The sequence below is a fragment of the Grampus griseus genome, assembly GCF_964374135.1.
Source record: "Grampus griseus genome assembly, chromosome: 15".
In the NCBI taxonomy this organism is placed as follows: domain Eukaryota; kingdom Metazoa; phylum Chordata; class Mammalia; order Artiodactyla; family Delphinidae; genus Grampus; species Grampus griseus.
In genome coordinates, this window is record NC_139009.1 from 52,345,933 (window position 1) to 52,369,932 (window position 24,000).

Here is a 24,000-nt window from a genome sequence, read left to right on the forward strand (position 1 = left end):
TGAATGCCTAATAACAGAGCCTTGCTTCCTGTCTAATGCTGAAAGGGTAGCAGTCAAGTTCTTTCTCTTAGTTTACTATTAAATTGAGGAATTTCACGGACCATTCTGAGAACAGAATCCTGTGAAATATTAGCAGTACTAAGTAAAGCCCTATAAAAAATTTAGATAAGTTAAAATGTATTTAGCCCAATTAATAAAAGTCCAACTCCTAAGACCATATGAAACACTGAAGAACTCAAGTAAGCATAAGATAGTATGGAATATGGGTTTGTTGATAGAAATAGGGTGCTTTGTGCTGTTACAAACACAAATTTACAAAGACTAAGGATGCAAACTACATTATTTGAAATAATATATTTCTAAATTTTGTAAAAGCTTATTTCATGAAAATGTGTGTAGACATGTTTCTTAAATAGAAAGACTTCTCAATCTATAGTTTTCAACTGACTGAATAAAAATATCTAATGTTATGAAAGACACCCTTGGGTGGGTAATGATCTCAGCAGCTACACTGACAGTTTCTCATGTTCTAATTCACCTTCACACATCCATGGCATCATTTTTTGGCTAAAGTAATGTCAGTCGTTGACATTTGCGGCAAGTATAAAAAGGACCCCCCATGGCAGCCATTTTTATTTGATTCTTAAGATCCAAAGGCTGCTGAAAGAACAATTGAATAAAGTTGAGGATTGGAGAAGCTTGATTTTCTTGTTCTCTGTGAAATGAAACTCTAGTCTTTTTCTTCCCCTTCCCCTTAAAAGCAAAAGTCTGCTAGGGGGTTGTAGCTGTGTCAAAGCCGCTGGGATGCCACTGCTGATCACTTTAATTACTACGACTAAGGAGGATAAAATTAAAAGTAGCACCATTGAAGCAGTGGAAGAAAGCTTGCCTAGATGTCGGTGAACTGTGAAATATAAAAATTGCATACCAATACATTTTTATGGAAAGGAAACAAGGAATTACATTACTTATTCTTGAAGAGTTTGTCCTTAAATTGTCAAGTTTTACTAGTGCGTCTATCTATGGCAGATTGTAGACCATTTTAGAAGGATAAGAAAAATAGTAACTTGAAGACATGCTGTGAAAGGGCTAAATATTTTTTCAGTTTATGTCCAAAGTGGTTAGTTCTGATCCATCTGATCCAAAAAATATTTGAATATTTTAAATTCATTGTGTTGAAATACAAGCTTTTTGTACCATAACAGGACTTTTGCCTTATTCTGAAGATGTTAACAAAGAGGAAAGTGAAGCTTAAATGTACCACATTCAGTACTTTTCTGAAGACTTATAATTTAAAGTCAGGAACCTAAGTTTTAAATGAATATAAGTAAGTTAATTTCTCTTTACCTCTCTGTATTCAGTAGCACAAAGGGGAGTTTAACCTGATTTGTATAGCCCAAGTGTAAGTAAAGAACTGTTGTTTTTTTTAATGACAATAGCAGTAGGGCCTCAGACAAATTTTCTGAACACCAGTAATGTAATAGCTAGGACCAGCACTTTGAAATCAGACAGACAGTGATTTTAATTCTTACTATGCCATTTACAAGATGTATGACCTTGGGCAGTATATTTAAGTGAGATTCCATTTCTATCAAATCAAAGTCATAGTGGTTACCTCAGAGTGGTGAATGGTGAGTGAAAACACTGCACAGGCACACAGCTAGTATTTACTCAAAAATACAGCTTCTATCAAACCCTCTAAAGAGTACATCTGTCTTACAAAAGCTAGAATGTTCTATATAACTCGGTCTAACTCTGTAAATAATACTGTATAGAAAAAGGTAAATGTCATCAGACCCATTCTTAGAAATAGGAGCCTACTTCAATTTTTTTAAGTTTATTTAGACTAGGCAGGTAAATGAAAGATACATAGGTTTCCTATGTGTTGAATTTTTCGAGTGTACTTTTAATGACAGCAGTCTTCTAAGTTACTTACCTTTGCATCCCATTGAAAAGATTCCTTTATTTTTTTTCAGCAGATATAGTAAACAGATGACTTATTTACAGCTGTGAGTCGCTATCTTCTTTTGAATGCAGAAGGGTCAAAACAGATAACACATTTCTGTACTTGAGTAGGTTTAGGCAAACCATCATTGTCAGAAATATTCACCTATACAAACATAAAAAATGATGAAATAATCACTGCCCTTACTCTCTGGTCATTTTATTCCTTTGATATAAACAGTATGTTTCTTTTGAGTAAAAGACACATAGATTTTTTTTGCCATCTATTCTTTAAATACTACTGTAAAAACTGACTTTAAAAATTTTTTAATTTAATTTTATTTATTTTTTTATACAGCAGGTTCTTATTAGTTATCCATTTTATCCATATTAGTGTATATATGTCAATCCCAATCTCCCAATTTGTAAAAACTGACTTTTAATGAAGCTTATATATAAAAATTAGTTTTACATATAAGGAATCTGGATATTAATAATACTATCAATTAAATTGGTTGCATAATCAATTTCTATAATTACAAGCTTTTCCTTCTGACCTTAACAATTAACTTCTATTTTTTCAGTTGGTTCTTTGTCTTAAGGAAACTCAATGGGTGAGAAAACAAACAACGCAGATATGCCATCCCACTGGAGCCCTCCAAGGCCCAAGCAAAATTATCTCTGTGGTGTTAGGACGTTAGCAGAAAAGTAAATCAGGGCAATCTGATAGGAAACTAGAATTCTGTCAGTCAGGCTCAAGATTTTGCGCTGTGTCCATAAACTTTGTTTACTGTAGGGTTTTATGAGTTGTAACCTGCCCTTGTAGTCTGTTAATGAGGCTAAATCTTGCTACTTGAGAACTGAATTACAGCACACCTCTGGGCTAATGGTTATAAACAGAAAGTCCCATTAGGGCTGCATTCTGATTTGTTCGTTTACATTTTTTCTATTGTATAGAGAACAATGATGGGTAAATAGGTACAAACAAACAATTTACATGGAAATTGATAAAGTGTCCCTACTTAGTATTTAGAGTTGGTTTTATTAATGATTGCCTGCTTTAAATTGCACTCTTGGTAAGCTCTCAGAAACATTTGCAGGTGGGAATATTATTGGGGGAGGAGGGGGAAGCGGTAGCTGGTAAGAAAAAACTAGGTTCCCATTTCATATTCATAAAGGTAGAATCATTTATTTCATTTTTATGCAGTTAAGATGACCCAAGACCACTTCATCTTAGTCTGAATCACCAGATTCCAGCTCTGCGAGAAGTTATTACACGCAGTGAAATTCACTTAAACCTAGTTGCCTGAGGCATATCAAATAATGGTTTTTATTAGTGCTCTTAACTTTTCTTAAGTTTGAAAGATGAAAGTTTAGTAAAAGCTCAATTTTCCTCAGTTAGTCATGTAATTTGATACTTTTGGGGGATCAAATAGTTTGAAGGTTAAAAGCAGGGCCCTGTAGTCAGACAGACCTGGGCTGGACTCCTGGCTCAGACATCAGTTCTAGCTGTGTGACCTTGGAACTCTAAACTTAAATATTCTCATTGGTAAAAATCAGGTTGTAAAAATTAAATGAGATCATGCATATAAAGCACTTAGCACATAAAAGCTCAAGAAATATCAGCAACCGTCACCAAAGTTACCATTATCAAGCCTGTATTTCCTTTTATTTTCTAAGTTCAGAAGTGTTAATAATGAACTAAGGATTTTTGTATATTATTCTTGCGTCTTTGGTCTCACACTGCCCAGTACATACTACTCCTCTAACTACAAATAAGCTCACATCTCTAAATATTAAGAAAATTCCCCTTGAGGGGCTTCTCTGGTGGTCCAGTGGCTAGGACTCTGCGCTCCCAATGCAGGGGGCCCGGGTTCGATCCCTGGTCAGGGAACTAGATCCCACACGCACGCTGCAACTAAAGATCCTGCATGCTGCAAATAAGATCCCCCACTTGGCAACTAAGATCCCACGTGCCTCAACTAAGACCCAGCGCAACCAAAATAAATAAATAAATATTTTTTTAAAAAGAAAAGAAAATCTCCCTTGAATGTTACATCTCTCTTCTTTTGCCCCTACTACCCACCCCAGAAGTCTACCATTTCATGTCTTTCCTCCCTTCCCCCCAAGACTTTTGAAAAATAACTCTTATTACAAGAGTAGTACATGTGTATTATAGAAAGTTAGAAAATGATGACAAAGAAAACAAAAATATCACATTTCCATACCCAGATATCTCCACCATGTCAATTTTGTGAATAACCTTCCAAGTCTTATGTATGTATTTATTTTGCCAAAAAGACAAAACAAAGTTATTACTGTATAAACTGTTTTTCAGTCAAGTTGTATTTTCTCTCATTTAATAACTCTAATTATATTCAGATTTCTCTAATTGATTCAACAGTGTCCTTTACAGCTGGTTTATCCAAACTAGTATCTAACCTAGGACTACACATTGCATCTGGTCAAGTCCCTTTTGTTGGTGGAGATGATGATTAGTTGTTTTTTGTTGTGTTTGTTTAGATAACTCTTATTAAAATGACCAGATTAATTGGCCTGAATATCCTACTTTCTAGATTTGTTTGGTTGCTTCCTTGCTGTGTCATTTATCATGTTTCTCTGTCTCCTGTGTTTATGATAAACTGGAGGTTGTATCTGAAGGCTTAGTAGATTCACTTTAGACATCTGGGCTAGAATATTATAGGTGGTGTTCGCTTCATGTGTTTCATATCAAAAAACATATAACAGGGACTTTCCTGGTGGTGCAGTGGTGGAGAATCCGCCTGCCAATGCAGGGGACACGGGTTTGATCCCTGGTCCAGGAAGATCCCACAGGCCACGGAGCAGCTAAGCCCGTGAACCACAAGTACTGAGCCTGCGCTGTAGGGCCTGCGAGCCACAACTACTGAGCCCACATGCTACAACTACTGAAGCACGTGCACCTAGAGCCTGTGCTTTGCAACAAGAGAATCCACTGCAATGAGAAGCACACTCACCGCAACGAAGAGTAGCCCCCACTCACCACAACTTGAGAAAGCCTATGTGCAACAATGAAGACCCAACACAGTCAAAAATAAGTAAAAAATTAAATTTAATTTAAAAATTTAAAAAAAACATAACATATGGTTGACTCAACATTAGTGATGCTAAGACTGACCATTAGAGTAGTGGTTTCTAATCCCTGATCTAGTTCTGATCTCTTCATTTAAAGTTAGGTTTTCCTCTTGTAATTAGGGAATAATCTGTGTGGTGTTACTTAAGCATATGGTCCAATTATTAATGCTGTAAAACAAACAATCCCAAACTTAATGGTGTAAAAATTTTTTTTATTCTCAGATTCTATGGGTCAGGACTTCAGATAGGGTATAGTGTGGATGCTTTGTCTCTGTTCCACATTGTCTGGGGTGTCAGCTGGGGAAACTTGAACAGTTGGAGGTGACCCAAAATGGCTGAAAGTGGAGATTCTGAAGAAGGCTTTATTCACATGTTTGACACGTGAGCCAGGAAGACTTAAGGCTGAACTTGGCTGGGAATGTGGACTGGTGCACCTATGTGTAGCTTGGGATTCTCACAGCATGACAGCTAGGTTCCCAGAAAGTACAAAATGCAAGAATTTCAAGAGAACTGGACAAAAGGGGTGTAGCCTTTTCTGACCTAGCCTTGAAAATCACCTGCAGCACTTCTACATTCTGTTGATTATGTACAAGTCACTAAAGCTGGCCCACACTCAAGGGGAGGGGAATTAAGCTTTACCTTTTGACGAGGGAATGGCAAGGTCATGTTGCAGAAAGCATGTGGGATGAGAAATACTATCATGGCCATCTTTGGAAAATACATAATATTATTATTATAGCTGGTATTATTTTATAAAGTTGAGCTTTCTGTAATTGACTGGGGCTATTTAGTTACCCTAAACTTCAGTTCCCACTGGAAAGACAGGTTAAGTGTTTGATTTTTTTCCTCTAATTAGTAATTTTTAGGAGTTCTTTTAAAAGCTACCTCAGGGCTTCCCTGGTGGCGCAGTGGTTGAGAGTCCGCCTGTAGATGCAGGGGACACGGGTTCGTGCCCCAGTCCGGGAAGATCCCACATGCTGCGGAGCGGCTGGGCCCCTGAGCCATGGCCGCTGAGCCTGCGCGTCCGGAGCCTGTGCTCCGTAACGGGAGAGGCCACAGCAGTGAGAGGCCTGCGTACCGCAAAAAAAAAAAAAAAAAAAAAGCTACCTCAAATGAGTTTATATATCCTTCTAAGAACTTTCTGAATATCATAATGAATTGATGAGTTTTCATTGATTCAGTGTGTGATTTCGTTGATTCAATTCATTGCAGTCATTGTTTGCTTGTTTGTTTTGATACTGAAATTGCTTCAGTTTGTCCACTGGGAGCTTCAAGCTTGTCTCTGGGTCCATTCAATACCTCTGTTAATCTACCCGCATTAATTTTGACAGCTCTCTATTCTAGCCATCTCAAAATTTGTGAAAGAATTGCCTAGCCTTGAACTCTACCAAGCTAGTGTCTTACCCCTGTCTCTTCTGACTCAGCTTTTTTCTTCCCTCTACATCTAATCAGTTACTAAGAATTGGTACAGGTACCAATTCTAGCTCTGATGTATTTCTTACACCTGTCTCCTTCCATTCCCATTGCCACCATCCCAGTTCTGAATCTCATTATAGCTTCCTTGTACTGTTTATAAGAGCCTCCTAAGTAGTCTCTTTCCAGTCCCCCTAGGCCAGCCTATCGTATACACTGTTGTCAGATTAATCTTTAATCTTTCTCAGATACAACTCAGGTTGATCATTCCCCTTGACAAAAAAAAAAAAAAAGAAAAAAAAAGACACAAAAACAAACCTCTTTCTTCTGAACTCTTCATCTGTTTTTATTACACCTCCTTATTGTGGCTGTTTTATCTTTCCCTCTATAATATAAGCTTTGAAAGTATAAATCGTTAAGTTTTCATATCTAGTACCAAGTACCAAGGTATGTACTAAGGACCAAAGATACAAAGATAAATCACATCTAGCTCCTGCATTCAAGTAGCTCAGTTCTACTGAGAAGGAGATGTTTGTACAGAGTTATAACTTGACAGGTATTATTTTAAAAAGTAATCTCACGCGCGCACACGGTACTATAGTAACATAGAAGGAGAACTTCATTCCACCAGTGGGGAGGAGGGAAGAGTAGTCAGGGGAAGTTTAGTGGATTTAAACTGAATCTTGAAGAATGAGTAGGAGTTAAATAGATGATAGAAGAACATTTCAGGAAGACAAAATGATATATTCAAATCCATGGATGCATGAAACTACATGATACAAACAATTTTGTATAAATAGATGTGAGGTTTTATAGAGATTGGGAGAGGTTAAGGGAAGATAACTGCACAGATATGTTGGGGCCATATTATTTCAGGCTTTGTTTTGTCATAATAATGCCTTATATCATATACTTTCCAGTTTACGAAGCAATTTCACATTGATTATTTGCAATTCATAATAGCCCTTTTTTAGGAGGCAAAACCTATTTTAGTTATTTAATTCTCTGTCATTTTTAGTTATTTTAAATATCAAAAACCACACTAGATTTTACTTTTTCTTCTCAATGTTTGTCTGGGGGGAAGGCATAGTAGAAATGAGGACAGAAATACATCAGTTACCCAATTCTGATTTTAAAACTATCAACAACAATAACTGTGGAACTAATGTGTACTATCCCCATTCCTGCTGTAGCCCCCTAAAAATACCACTTCCTATATTTGATCAACATGATGTAGCAGCATATTCTGCTATCAAAGATTTCTTTTAGCCAGTGCTCTATGCCTTTACTAGAAAATTGCAAGTTAAATTCTAATCTTAAAAAAATAAGGTATTAATTGAAATTCTGTTTTCAGTATTGTTACTTTTTTCCTATAAGCCTGATTATTTTATTAATAGTAGATCCTGCTCTTTTCTCAGTAATTATATTGCCAAACATTCTTTAAAGGCTAGTTTGAATCTTTAACAGACATAATACAATAATTTGTAAATGTTTTTTAAAAATCTGATTCTTGGATGTCTTTTAAAAATGGTATGACATCCAACTGATATAGAGCATCCTATTTATAATGTGGGCCAAGCACCATGCTGTAAACCAGTTACTATCATGATGATCAGATTGAAAATGAAATTGCATTTCTGTCAATTACTGAGTTGGCAACTGTTCAATATATCTTAGCAGCAAGATGAAGAGCGACATCGGCAGCTGAGAGAGAGAGCTCGTCAGCTAATAGCAGAAGCTCGATCGGGAGTGAAGATGTCAGAACTTCCCAGCTATGGTGAAATGGCTGCAGAAAAGTTGAAAGAAAGGTCAAAGGCATCTGGAGGTGAGTTAAAGAATCTTGTATCATATTCTACACACAACCCAGAAATCCGCAATGGATGTTTTGGGACTTTTTATTCTTACTTCAAAGTGTTGTGCATCAAATACATAAAATTTCTAGCCTATCAGTATGTTACAAAAAACTTAAAGCATAGTAAATCAGAAGATGACTATTGCCAATTTCCAAATCAACTCAAGAAGTACTTTGATTATGATTAAGTATGATTAGTACTCAAGTAACACTAAGAGTATGATTTAGGAGAAAACTCAGACGGGCCTTGGTTTGTAATTCCCCATGATGCCTCATTAATTGTATTAGGAGTGAGTAAAATGCAATCAAGTCCTCAACATGTAGATCACAAGACTTGTTAGTGGAGAGCTTTGGCATGAGAGATTTTCACTTTGAACCAGATCTTTGGAAAGTAGCTTTAACAGTGTTCCAGCATTATAGCCTGACATGTAAGCATTTTGAACAAGTCCCATATGCATTTCTTCTTAGTCTCCTGATTCAAAGAGGGTCTTTTTCAATATCTGTAGAAATTATTCTAAGCTTTATTTTAGGATAAGGACTGTACATATAATTAAAGGGAATTTTAGTTTTGCCTCTCAGTGCTCAATTTGGGCATCTTTAACTTGAAACTTTTTACAATTCAGGAGGCCTGTAGGGTTTTCTATTTCAAAGGTATGTGACCTATTTATCTATCAGAACATGCCAGGTACTTGTCCTGAATTAATCTTAAATGCTAAAAGATCACTCTGGAGAGTAGGCAAGTGAGGACTCGAATAAGACCTTAGAGAACTGAAACAAAGGAAACCATTTCTAGGTCAATGATAAGTTTCTTCAAAGTAAACTGAAACTTACTGCTGTTATTTCTAATTGATTCCTTATATTAAAATCTTACTGTTGTAGAGCATTCCAACCAATGCCTATAGCATATAACCTTCCATCCCATACATTTGAAAGCTGCTTTCCCAAGTAGCTGTATATCTGTCCATCTGGTATTCTCAGAATGTTTATTTCTTAGTTAAATCCTTCATCTTACCTTTTCAACTCCTGGCATTCAGAATTTTTATTACAGTTTCTATACTCACTACTAAAGTTTTATAGTAACAGCAGTAACTACTCACAGCTACATTATATAATGCTATTATAATTTGCTTTCATTTATGATTAGTAACAAGATGTTTCTTTGATATCATAAAAATTCCAGATATTCTAAGTAAATCTTAAAAATCTTTGCCTCCTTGTATCTCAGAAAGATAGAAAAAGTCTCATATTCTTGACCCTCCAGATAGATTGCCCTAAAGCTACTAATACTACCTCCCTGTGATATCATAAACCCATGGAAGAGCAGTAATAATAAGATAGAGAGGCATCCACTGTCTCAATTTTATTTTCCAGCAGTGAGCAGATAACAACGCTAAATGAGTTGTGAACTCTGGGAAGGCTAAGAATTAAAAATTTCTGATTAATGGTGTGGGATGAGTTGGCTATGTAATTGGTCTTATCTCTATAATCCAACCCCAGTTGAGCCTAAGCCAGGACTAGACTAGGTAGAGAGACTTAGTCAGTGTTATAACCCCAAAAATGGGTATCTTCCCAACTTGGTAACTGGGGAAACTGAAGACCTGATTTTGGCATCATTCAGCAGTCAACAGAGTGAAAAAGAACAAGTGAGGATTGGATCTCTGAAGCTAGCAAAGAAGTACAGACTAGAAAAGGAAAAGCCAGGTGAAATGAAGGCGGGACAGGGTTCAACAGATGACTTATGAGAACCTGCTGAAGAGTCTAGACTGTTCCCTAAGGAGACCAAAGTGCCCAGGGTCCATTTCTCTCATAGGACACACCATACCTTGGATGTTGGAAACGGCCACATATCAGATGATAGGCTCTTAATCAGACCTAAGGTTGAGCTACAAGCAGTGCAGGCCTATTCCTTGACCTCAGTGGTGGATATTGGCCTGTCTTCATAAAGGTGTATGGTTCTGACTAGGTCTGCTCTGGCATCAAGGCCTAAGCTGAAGCTATCAAGGCCGGAGGCGGGGAAGAGACCTTTAGGTCAAGGGAGAGGGTAAAATTCCTGCCTAGAATTCAACCATTCATACATACACATTTATCTGTTTAGCAGTGCCAGTCGCTGTGCTAGGCTGGGATTCGGCAAACTTCCTGGAAAGGGCCAGAGTAAATTTTTATAGCCTTCGCAGACCATGTGTTCTCTGTCTTAACTACTCGACTCTGCTCTTGTAGTCTGAAAGCAGGCTTGAACAATATGTCAATTAATGAGCATGCCTGTTATTTACCCCAAAATGGTGGTGGGCTGGTTTTTGCCCCCATGCTATAGTTTGCTGACCCTTACATAGCAAATTAGAAATTCACTTGATTTCACAAGAGTCTAATTCCTAAATGAAAATAACCCTATGAGGTTGATAAGTCAGGGGGAAACAGTTAACAAATTAGTGTCCATTCTTCCAATGTCTAATGGGAATTATCAGGTCTGAATAAGGAATAGTGTGAAAGGAGGAGAGAAAAATGAATAGGGACCAGCCTAGAAGACAGACTAGGGTGGGAAAATTTTTGGAAGCAGTGGTCCAAAGTGACAAAGAAGAGGGGGTAGTCAAGAGCTGAAATAATCAGGTGAAAGCACAACCTAGGGGACGCGTTGAACATGATACTCAAATTCACTGCCTGAACCTACTTGAAAAGCCTGTTTTTTTTCCATCCTCAGTGAGGAAAGGAAAACTTAGTAGTAAGTTAGAGGTGAGGTGTCATAAGCCTCAGGTGTCCGCAGAAAATATATGCAAGATGTTTTAGGTCATGTAAAGCCAGGTATTCAAGCATCCCACTTGCATCCTATTTCAACCAGAAGTAGCCTAATTCTTGTGAAATAACAGAATCAGTCCAAGGAGCTACAGCCTGGCTTTTACTTGTCCTCCTCTTGACATAATTTTAGGACTTAGAGGAGCGTCAGGTGATATTGTGGTATACTACATGTGTTTTTTCAATTTCTGCTTCGTTGTTTAGTTATAGACCTATAACAGCCTCCTTTTAAAATCCTCATTTTAGGTAACAAAGTTGTGGGTTCATTTATTGTATTGATCTTACTTGGCAAGGTACAGTTGTTTGTGGATGAATTGTGGTATTTTCATTTTTAGTTGTATGGTATTGTGGTCAGAGAATATGCCCTGAATTTCTGCTTTGAGAATTAATAAGTTTTTATTTTGGCCAAATAAATGTTACATTTTTATTAATGGCCCATGGGCACTTGCAAGGAAGGTGTTTATCTAATTTGAAGATGATATTATAATATATCATATATTTATTATATATTACATGGGATGTATATGATATAGATTTTATATATTTTATGTGTACTTATATATATATGTATATATGTCATATATGTATTTTTTTATTCTGTAGCTTATCACTTTGGTTTGGGTTAGGTGAGGGTCATTGAACTTTTAAACTGACATTTTTGCCTCTCTTTGATTTAGATGGAATAGTGTACTTTGTTTTTGCATTTCAAATGAATAAATTAAAATTTAAAAATTTTATCCATGAGAATGTTTGTGTGCCTGCATTATCCTTATTTCAGTTATGGCAGATAGATTTATCTAAATTTGTTGACCCAAAATAAAATCTTACAGGCCTTCAGTAATTTTTACTTTCAGCTTCTATTAATAATATATTTGTATTGTTTTCTATCATTTGTTTGATTTCTATAGAATAACTTTAAAAGTTATGAATTTTATAGGGAACCTTCAATGAGAATTTTAAAATCATGATACAAATGAGAAATTTTATTCTGAATATTTTTTTTTTCCTGGGAAGAAACAGTTTCATGTACACTTAGGTACCATCTCTGTATTCTCTAAACCACCATTTTGTGTGAATATTTTTTTTTATTTATTTATTTTTGGCTGCGTTGGGTCTTCATTGCTGCACGCAGGCTTTTTCTATTACTCTTTGTTGCAGTGCACGTGCTTCTCATTGCGATGGCTTCTCTTGTTGCGAAGCACAGGCTCTAGGTGCGCAGGCTTCAGTAGTTGTGGCTCGCAGGCTCAGTAGTTGTGGCGCACGGACTTAGTTGCTCCACACATATGGTATCTTCCCAGACCAGGGCTTGAACCCATGTCCTCTGCATTGGCAGCCGGATTCTTAACCATTGCACCATCAGGGAAGTCCCTGTGAATATGTTTTTAATGGTAGCCTCAATTTCTTTTTTTAAAAGTGCAGATATTCTTTTTTTACTGTCACCAGATATTCTGATTTTTCATTCAATTTATTTATAAATGATAAGTGTTGTAAGACTGGCCTTATTGCTGTGCTATTAATCATACCATTGGGATCCCCATTTTGCTTATAGTGCTATGCAGTGTCAGCTAGAATGCATTGTCTCGTTCCAGTGTATATACAATCTCTTTTTACCTTTTCCTAATACACATTATACATGCCATACTTGCAAACCACCTTCCATTGTGTATTGGATCTCTAGTTTACTTTCTGCCACGCTTACCTACTGGATTTTCAGTGGTTAGCCATAAAGATATATATAATCTTATATATATCGTATAAATAACGTATAATATTTTAAACACACACACAAAGACAAACATGCACTTTAATTCTGCTAAAATGCATTTAGAGTATTTCGACAGGTGTTAAGAAATGTGTAACATTTTAACTATCGAAAAGAATTCCTGTTCATTGTAAACCTGAAGTCAGTGAATGGAAAGAAAGTGGAAACCTATTCTTAAGAAAACCTGAGCTGTATGGGAGAGCAATTTTTACTTTTCCCCTTCCCAAATAGTAATCCTTTTATCTAAGGTTAACAATACATATATAAACATTGAGTTAACCCACTCAGCATTACTGGTGAGTGGTAGTATAGATAGAGATTTCATTTAGCCGGGAAATAAAATGAATGGCACCTGTTTAACACCACACAGGAGCCTGGCACTGTGTAAAGGGGTAATGAATATCCCACTGCATAACCCCAGGACCTGAAGTACCAAGATCCAACCACAGTTCCAGACTTAGCTTCTTTTCATAGCAGTGCTGTCCTTCTAGTCACTGTCTGGAGAGTCATCTGCCTCACTCTTCCTCTCCTCAGTATCCTTCCCCCAACCACCCAATATCCAGTTTGTTTTCAAGTCATACCCACTTCCAGTTCTTTTATGATAGGTTAAAGCTCTCCATACTACTTACCTGGAGGTTATAACAGTCTCCAACTTGGATTTCCTGCCTCCAGCCTTTGTGTGCTAGAGTCCAACATCTTACTCAGCAATCTCGCATGAAGGATGCTGTCACGTGGCTCCAGGGATTGCACTCCCATGTGCAATCCCTGGACCACTTTTTCTTTCACATATGAAGGCATATCAGAATGTAAGCAAGAGTGATATTTTAGGACTAATACTGGAGCTACTCTAATTTATATAAAAAAAAACCCGATAAGCTTCAGCGCTTATATTACTAGTAATTATTTTATACATATTTCACAACTGATTACCATGAAACACTGTGGTAAGAAACTGCTTATATAGACTGCTGTCTGTTAAACAGCACATTGCTGATCATGTTTGAACACAAATATCTCTCCGTTCCTACCAAGTAAAATCTAAACTTCCTATCCTACCCTTCAATGCTCTCTGCAGTTTTACCTTTCAAGTCTTACCTCCCGTTATTTCCCTTTAAGTATGCTTGAGCAAAATAGAGCTATACCATTCTTTGAACATAACCTACCCTTTCCTGCTCTCATGCCTGTAGTGCCCTTCCCTCAATTGTACTTTTTGAAATCCTGTACATTTCTGAAGACCCAATTTAAAGGTTACTGCTTCCAAAAAATAATTCCTGGTGCTACTGGCAAAGAATAATCTTTCCTCCCTGAATTTGCTCTATACCTTATTTTTACCCCATAACACTTAACTGTCGTACATGGTATTTTAGTCATTTGAATGTATAACTTTAAGGTGGAATAAATGTCTTATACAACTTGGTATCTCTTCAACATCTAGCAGTGTTTTGTAAATTGCAGATCTGGCATATAGTAGAAGTTTCTTGAATAAATAAATGAATGAATGTTTAACTTTTTGTTTTCACTCTATATTAATTCTGGTCAGTAGTAACCAATAAAGGCTGGTTGCAGCAACAAAGTACTGTACTCTAAGAACTATTGGTAGTAAACTATCTCTGATAAGAGGAAGTGTTCTGAACACTTACTTGGCACTCAGGAAATATCTGTTAATTCATTTCCCTTTACTACAAAATTATTTAGAGAAGAATTTTTGAGGATAATGAAGATGAAGGTGCTGACTTTTATGAAATTAGTCAAGTAGTTGTACTAAGCACAGTTGATTAGAAAAGCTCTGTCAACTTATTGTACTTAAATAATATAGCCAAGTATAATACCTTAGCGATTTGAAAGCATTTAGCAGTGCTTTTCCCCTGGGGGCATTTCTCATTCTTTTTCTCTGTGTTGTATTGTTCTAAACGGCTTACATAGTACATAGGAAGTCTTCAATAAATGTAAACTATTATTAATATTAATGCTCATAGTAAATATTTACTTGGGAAGCCTAAAATCAAACACAAAGCTCTACAGGGAAAAGGACAGATATTGAAGGTTTAAGCCAAAGCTATAGAATTTAGTATTTCTCAATTGTAATAACCTTTGGAACACCTCATTATTAATAAAAGTTGCCCTATGAAAAATAAACTGTTGAGTAGTAGGGATATTCTTCAACTCCCAGGGCTAGACAGATATTTCTCCAAAAGGTACATTGCCTGTCAATAGCAGAATTTAAAGCTTAACTTCTAATATACAAGTCAAATTATTGCTATGACTTTTTAAACGTGTAATATTCAAAATTACTTAACCAATTTTATCACTAGGGTTTAAAACGGAAAAATATGTAATAGAAATCTTTTTTAAAATGATACCATTAATTAATTATGACCTAAGATGTTTTACTAAGTGTATAAAAAAATAGTGTGATTACCTTATTCCCATGTATTTAATTTTGAATAACAGGTCTTTCTACCAGCTTTATGTCTTCCAAGATGTACTGTCTTAATTGTTTCTGAACTTTCTTTTGCATAAAGGTACTGTCTATTCTCGTCTCAATCTTGTCTCTTAATTCATCCATAATGCTTTTGATAATATTTCACTAATAGCACAAAAGCATTCAAGTCTTCATGCAAATGATTTAAATATAGCTACAAGTTTATAAAGAATGAGTTGTTTCCTTATACATTTATATCTAATAAATGATAAAAATGTGAAATTTAGAAACGTTATTTGATGACTTTGTTACCAAACCAACTTTTTTTTTTTAATATTTTTATTTGTTTGTTTGTTTGTTTTTGGCTGTGTTGGGTCTTCATTGCTGTGTGCGTGCTTTCTCCAGTTGCAGCGAGCGGGGGCTACTCTTTGTTGCGGTGGGCGGGCTTCTCATTGTGGTGGCTTCTCTTGTTGCTGAGCATGGGCTCTAGGCGTGCGGACTTCAGTAGTTGTGGCACGCAGGCTCAGTAGTGTTGTGGCTTTTGGGCTCTAGAGTGCAGGCTCAGTAGTTGTGGCGCACGGGGTTAGTTGCTCCACGGCATGTGGGATCTTCCCGGACCAGAGCTTGAACCCGTGTCCTCTGCATTGGTAGGCGGATTCTTAGCCACTGTGCCACCAGGGAAGTCCCCCAACTTTATTTTTGTATACTGTTATTAGAGATTACCAGTAGATTACATTTTTAAACATAGGGATTCAAGGACCTCAGTGATTCAGAGACAGCATGTGACAAATTGTCAACATTTTTGCATCTGCTTTGGTGTGACAATTCATCTTTGACATATGAATGTAAAATATAAATGTTAATCCAGTAGTGAAAAAGTAGCTTAAAACTGATTTCTTAACTTGCTCATCTGTGTCAGACCTGAATATGAACTGTCATTACAATACTAATGTTTTTCCTTAGTGTTTCTAACAAATGATATAAAATAGAAATAATATACTAACATTATTGCTACATTTTCCTACAGATGAAAATGATAAAGTTGAGATAGATACTAATGAGGAGATTTCCGAAGGCTTTGTTGTAGGAGGTGGAGATGAACTTACTAACTTAGAAAATGACCTTGATACTCCCGGTAATTTCAGATTATAAATACTTTGTGTCCTGCTGCATGGCAAACTCTTACATTTTTATTGTAACTGTTTATTAACTATTAAAACTGTTATGTTTTTATTATTATCTCATTAATAATGATAATAAGTTCTTTTAGTAGTTTTATTACATCTTACGCCCTCACAAATTTAGCTAAATCCACTTTCCATCAATTTTATGTTATTATTTTGTTTTAGGCTTAATGTTAAAATTAGCAATAAAATTGAAATAGCAAATTTTAGTTTTTCTCTTATTACTGAGATTCACTTTTATATTTTATGTTATATGGGACAATTTGTAGGCATTTTATGATTGGTTCCCTTCTCAGCCTAAATATTTTGTCGTGATGTTGTAAGGTATAGATGTAGTACCTATGGAATGCTTCAAATGTAAAACTAAACCATGGATCAGATTTTCTGATTTGGTTTGGAATTGATAGTCTTAGTGGTAATATTATTTTATAAATTTTGTGCTTACCTTAAATATTACTACTAATAAATTATTTTATACATAATAACTAATCACAATAAAACTCTGAAAACTGCTTATATAGATTACTATTAAATTCATCTCATATTGTATATCAATAAATATTATACCGATAATCACATTTGCAATTGAACTTCTGAGTTATTGTATAAAATATAAAGATACTTGCTGATGGTTAAGTAGATGAGTGTTCCATATGCACTACCTTTATAAGTCAGCAGCAGGTAGCTTTGTATATGTGAGAGGTTTCATAAATACTTATTGAATTGAATTCTTATAGCAATAAAAAGTCTTTAGCAATCTTTTTAAACTTAAAGGTAAGAAAGTGAAATCCCTAATATTTATCTTTTCCTGTAAAAAGCTACAGGGAGGGAGAGCAGGTATTCTTCCCAACCCTGGCATGTCCTTGCAATGCTAACTTGCTTTGTTTCTTCGCTATTTGAAATCATGCTGTTACTTCTCCAAGAAACAATCAAACATGGTCTTCCTAACTATAGAGAGCACCCAAAAAAATCTGTGTCTTTTGTCAGTAGCTCCTTCATGGTCTAGTATTAAATAATACTTTTACTAGATACAGGTCAGTATATTTATAATTGTACAAGTCCAGGAGAATGCTGATATTTAAGGAAACTTAAAAAAAAATTAACCCCAAATTAAAACTGCGTTTTACTTATTTCTATTTAAAATACTTTAGAACTTGGATAAGTTTGATTTTTCTTTTTGAAAAAAATTTTTGTTTTTGCTTACCCACCCTCTCACCACAAACACCATCAAAGTCTTTAGTAGAAACCAGTATCATCTCTTTACCACGGAGGGCATCCAGAAGTACAGAATTAAAGCCTTAACATTTGATTCATGGAAGTATAAAATCAGTGACAATAAGTGGTACATATTTCCTGATTTAACAGTAGATTAAGAAGACAGGAGAAATTAGCCCTTTCTTGGGTAAGGTAAAGAGAATTTTCTAGTTTTAGTTATAGCAACTTTGTGGGGTATTTTAATGTATTTAAAGGTTGGTTAATATTAGGCCTAACATTAGGCTTGATTCTTGTCCTTCTTAAAAACACTCTTCCTACTTTTTGTATACCTAAAAAGAAAACCCATCTCAGTCCTCCTGTTTTTGGAGTTAAGTAATATATTGTTTACAGCTCTCCAGCATGCCAATAAGTGTTGGCGAGTGCATAGGACAGACTTTCCAATTCAGACTATGGTTTATTTCATGGCAGTAAGAAATAGGAATGCAAACTGGAATCTGGAAGCATGTAGCATACATTATGGTTTTTTATCCTGGCTTTATTTTCCTCAAAATTCTTTTTTTAATATGTATATAAAAGTCATAATTTTTTAATAATAAGTTGTTTAATCTTTATCTTGATTTGACCATAGTTCATCAGATATTGTTTAAAAGAGAAGCCTGGCAATATAAACTGACCAATTTGCATGAAAGTAATGATAATAGCATTTATTAAGAGTCTTATAATTAGAAAACTTATTAATCTTTATGAAAAATACCATTCATCAAATGGTTGGCATGTCTTTTATAATCATTTTATTAAAGAGTTGCTTTGAGTGAATGTTTAAATAGAATTATTTGTTTCCATTCTCTTCTGAGCTATTTTATTAAATACAGATTAATTTACTTGCTAAAAATAATTTGAAATTGTTTATTTTTAAAGTTATAGCTATTTTGTATTTATTTTAAATTTCTATCCATATTTCACACATTCCAAAATGTGATAATCTTTATTGTACTTCTGCCCTCTAATTAGAAGGTATTTGTAAACATATACCCTGTTTCAATGCTGGGTATATATGTATACCCATAAACATTGGAACACTGGATTCTAACAGTGTGTACATGACTGTCTAAGATCATCTTAAGAACTTAATATGGCATTATATGTCTAAATTTAATATACTAGAAGAATTGAAACAATAAAGTAATATAATTTTTAATCAAATGTGTTACCTCTTTTAAATACCTACTTTGTAATACCTTGTTTTATTATGTACAACCTATACAGTTGCTAATATAAATATGTACATCAAATATGGGCTTAAGTTTTCAGGTAAGCATAGCTGCTATTAACTATAGAATAACTAAATAGTCTTTAGGCGTGTTGACTATATTCTTTAAGGGAACTGATTTTGGGGAAAAGTACATATACATGCATGTATATCATACACACACACACACACACACACACATACACACACACCCCGGAATATATGCTAAGAGACTAGATTTTATTTATTCCCACCACAAAAAAGAAATGATAATTTTGTGACATGATAGAAGTGTTAACTAATGCTATGGTGGTAATCATATTGCAATATATAAATGTATCAAATCAACACATTGTACATCTTCAACTTACACAAGGTTACATATCAATTATGTCTCAATTTTTAAAAAGGGAATATAGTCAATATCCCTAAAGACTACTTAGTTATATTATAGTTATATGGTATGCAGTATAGTTTATGTATACATAAATACATATATATATAAAGAGTTCTCTTTTTTTAATATAGTAATATTTTTATGAAGTCCTTTAAATTGATAGCCTACACATCTAAACGCATCTCATACAGTTATTCATAGTATTTGCATATTTAACAGAACAAAACACTAAGTTGGTGGACTTGAAGCTGAAGAAACTCCTAGACACTCAGCCACAGGTGGCAAATTCACCTTCCAGCGCTGCTCACAAAGCTATAACTGAAAGTTCAGAGCAAGACATTAAGGTAAATCTTACTTGTTTAAAATATTTGACTTAGTATCTGTGTATTCTAATTTCCACTGGCACTTCATAATCCTAAAGTCAGTTTCTTACCAAATTCTTCACATTAAGATTAAGATATACAAATTTTTATTAAATAGCCAATAAATTAAATACCAGTATGGTAATCAGTATTCAGGTACTGTTTTTCAGATAAACTACTACTTTAAGTTGATATGTCAGTAAAAGTAAAAACTATTCTTGACTTCTGTATGCATTTGTATTTTGCTAAACGAGAATATTGCTAAGAGAATTCTAGCATATTCTATCATCTTCAGCCTTTGACCTGTTAAGATAAATTAATTCCTGAAGATGGTATGTGATTGAATATAAATTTTTAAGATACTTGCATGTGCTTTGTGCCAATATAAATCTTACCTTGTGTAAGATTTTAGCCAAAATGCAACATTATAAGATGATGATGATAATGATGATGATTTGTAGTATTTATATTATCCCCACTCAAGCCATCCCCCCTTTTCCTTGCACTGTATCGTTAATATTTCTCTAGCTTTAGGGCATTCTAGTCTTGTATAACTTTTTCACCCACCTGCGGACTATGGGGACTGCCCTGCTGACTGAAAGGATTTCCTTCCCCTGACACAGAGATGCTTTGAAGTCCCAAGACAATGACTTTCATTGCTTTTCCCTTATACTGTCGGTTTCTATAAATTGGTGATGAAAGTGTGTGGCAGCACCAGAGGACTTTTGGTCACTGTCTTTGAACAAAAGGAAGCCTGGATCAGGTCTGATTTTTTGCGTTCAATTTAGCTTTCTGCACTGGATTTAATGCAGAATGAAGCTGGACTAAGAATAATACAATGGATTGAAAAGGCTAACTGAATTAGTGGGTTTAGAGGAATACATTTGTAAAGTGGCAGAAGTCCCTAGTCATAAAAAGGTTTCTTAAGATGGGATTTGCTGGCTAATCGCACTGATATTTTAGCATGTTGCCAGGCCTCAAAAAATTTAGCTGTGTTTGTTTATTTTGGTAAAGACTTGAGTTTTAGACTATTGGGCAGTTATTATGATAACAGTAGAATACACACTTTTCTTAAACAAACAAACAAATAAATAAAAGCCATAATTGTTTCTATCCTGGCTACATAGCTAGCATATTAATAGCATGATACTAATAATAAATATATAACTTTAAAAAATAAGACAGAGGTATTTTCGTTCTCAAGGTTTAATTATCTAAATAGATGCAGTTGTTTTTGCTTTCCAGAAAGCTCTTAAAGGTAGTTATTTTCAAACTTATTCCAACAAAATGTGTGCTTTAAACAGCTTGTCTTTGTATGGATCTTTTTAGTTCAGATTTTTTAAATGGTGCTTATAAAGAACATATAGAGTCCATCTGTTCTCTTGAAGCTTTCAGCATTGATTTAGGGTTTTATTTTTTTAATAAAATGCAGTTTACACGTTTATAAATGAGGCATTCTGTGTTTGTGGAAAAGGATAAACTGTTACCTTCCCTTGAGGATTCTGTATCCCAGGCCTCCTTGAGGCTAGAGAATAGGCCATTGGAGGACTCCCTCATTACTGATTGTCTCAATGCAGAGGAAGGGCAAAGTCTTGGTAGCTTTTGATAACCAGTTTCAGCATTCAGCAGGCTTAGCTATTAGTCATGCATCTTAGCCTTTCCCTATTTACTTTCAAAACACTTAATAAAAATAATAAAGATTAGGTATAAAATGAAATATTTGTTTGGTACACAGCACCACGGTATCTGCGGCTTCCACACACTGCAGTGGTTCAGTCTTCTGGGATATTTCTTGTTGATAGAACCATTTGAATTTGTTACCAGTATTAACATAGGAAGCTCTGGAAAAGATAATTGTAGTTTCCTTAGCTGTAAAGGGCTTACTTACAAATCTGGCTTTGGAAAGTTATAGCTGATGAAATGCAGTTCAGTGGGGTAGTGTTATAATCCTACCTTTTAGCCTTCATCCAGCATTAGTGGTTTATCTCAATGGGCATAAAATTAGAAACTAGTTCTTCTTGTCATACAAGTCTGTGGGACTGTACAAACAGATGGGGCAGAATAGTGGGGCTGGGGTGGTGGGTCGGTGGTAGACAGAGGCAATGTGGCTTTTAAATGATACATATCAGAAGAAGACATGGGAGTTCGCAGTATCTAATGAATCACAGTTATCAAGAATGATCCTCCATTTAAACCATGTCTCCCAAAGGTTTCAGTTACAGGCAACAGACCTTGCCGTTGAGCTATTTAGAACATCTCTTTATAGTCCTTTTTTCTTTCAAAACGTTTCTAAGTTGGCATTATCTTAAATCAGTAAAACTTGTTTTACTAATGTGTAATTTCACATTTATAAGATCAGGACTCTCTTACCACATTTGTTTCACTTTTAGAATGGCACAGAAGATCTCCGGACTGAGCGATTACAAAAAGCAACAGAACGATTTAGAAATCCTGTTGTGTTTAGCAAGGATTCTACAGTAAGAAAAACTCAACTTCAGTCTTTCAGTCAATATGTTGAGAATAGACCAGGTAGGAACACTTTTTTACATGTTTTCCCATCTTATGATTTAACAATATTTATATATGTGTATATATATATATATATATATATATATATATATATAGAAGCTGATAATGTAAATCCACATTTCAATACACAAATATCAAGCTTTATAATAATTTTACATGTCTTTCCCTTTTTTTAAGAGATGAAAAGGCAGAGATCAATACAGGAAGATACAAAGAAAGGAAATGAGGAGAAGGCAGCAATAACTGAAACTCAGAGGAAGCCATCAGAAGATGAAGTGCTTAATGTATATTAATTTTTTGTGTGGTTTCATGATTGCTGATAATTCCAAACTGTATGTGGAAATAGTGCCTTTATTTGTTAAAATGAGATGTTAGGTTTTTTAAGATGTCAATCTCCAGTGCATTCAAAGCAGAGTGAGAGGGGTGCACTGTTGAATTAGTCTGCAGTGTGGTGATAATTGTCAGATAAAAAAAATGAATTTTTCAGAGTTCCACAGCCCCAGCTTCCTTGAGACATTTCCATCAGGGCACTTCCCATAAAGAGATTCCAGTATTGATCTACTGGGAGGATTTTAATTATTACAATAGCAGATACCGCAGAGCTGCAGTTAGAGGGAAAAGTCACATGAGACCTGCTAGAATTTCTCAGCCAACCCATTTTGTTGGCTTGGGTTAATGGGTGTTCAACCTTTCCATTATCCAGATCAGCCGTGAATTACTAGCTGAATGATGTTTGCATTAATATAATATATATGGTAATTTCTTCACTTAATTAACGGGGAGGTTCAGCTCAGTAGGGGTATGGGCTGATCATGTGTAAAATTGATTTGTGAGGGAAATATTTGATAGACCGCAGGGAGAAAGCTGCTTTTGATGGACAGCTGCGGGACAGAAGCAGGAAGAACAAGTTTTAACTTGAATTTTTGTCTGGAAGCATTGCTCTCTTTAATGGTGCTACTTTTTTTTATTATTATTATCTCCAGTTTGTGTAAATATTTTCTTTGTTTTTACTCTTAAAATTGTCTATTATGGATTTTAAAATCCTTGCAAATGTAGTCAGAGTTACAAACTACATTTTAGAGCTGTAAAAACTTCTCATTTTTAAGTTCTCGTTTTAAAGTTGTTTTACTAAAACCTGGCACGTCTTAATACATAGAAGAGCTAAGTGGTATATCCTGATGAAATATTTGGTATAATTTATAAGATACAGAATATTTGAGTATACTGTATACTCACACTAAAGAAATCTGACTATAAACTTTGTTACTATTTTTAACTGAACCAATCAGTACAAGCAATGAAGTTTACGTGTTGCTTATCACTTCTGTTTTCTTTTATCTTTGTTACTTTTACTATGTTTGTTTTGTCCCTCTGGATGGAAATGAGAATAGTCCTTTTTGAAAATGCTCTGCTGTCTGACAGATAGATACAAAAAGCATTCACCAGATTCCAGATTTTAAACCTACCATTAGCATTTATTCTGTTGTTATAGTTTTTCTATTTCATAGTGAGATGGAAGAATATCCTCTTTGTATGAATCTTTTAAAAATACAGTAACTTATTTGATCAGTCTATCCTGAGACATTATCAGTTTCATGATTTTTTAAAATATTTCAGCTTAAGTTTGTCAACTACCATAGTCAGTTTAACAATAAGCTGGTTTAAATTGAGTTCATGTGTGAGTACAGTTTACTGGTTCCAAAGATAAATAAGTTACACATATGGTTAGACAGGTTTGTTCATTATGAGAATTCCAAAATATCCTCGTAA

The 24,000-nt window shown here is 35.0% G+C and overlaps 1 protein-coding gene across 4 annotated transcripts in view; it reads left to right on the forward strand.

Moving 5' to 3' along the window:
- Positions 1 to 24,000, forward strand: part of EHBP1 (EH domain binding protein 1) — a 346,811-nt gene that overhangs the window by 275,894 nt on the left and 46,917 nt on the right. For all 4 annotated transcript variants that reach the window (XM_082672228.1, XM_082672227.1, XM_082672230.1 and 1 more), the window contains 4 exons: positions 8,149 to 8,296; positions 19,559 to 19,683; positions 22,092 to 22,230; positions 22,408 to 22,514. In XM_082672228.1, the coding sequence (XP_082528354.1) occupies positions 8,149 to 8,296; positions 19,559 to 19,683; positions 22,092 to 22,230; positions 22,408 to 22,514 (519 nt within the window). The remainder of the gene's footprint in view (positions 1 to 8,148; positions 8,297 to 19,558; positions 19,684 to 22,091; positions 22,231 to 22,407; positions 22,515 to 24,000) is intronic.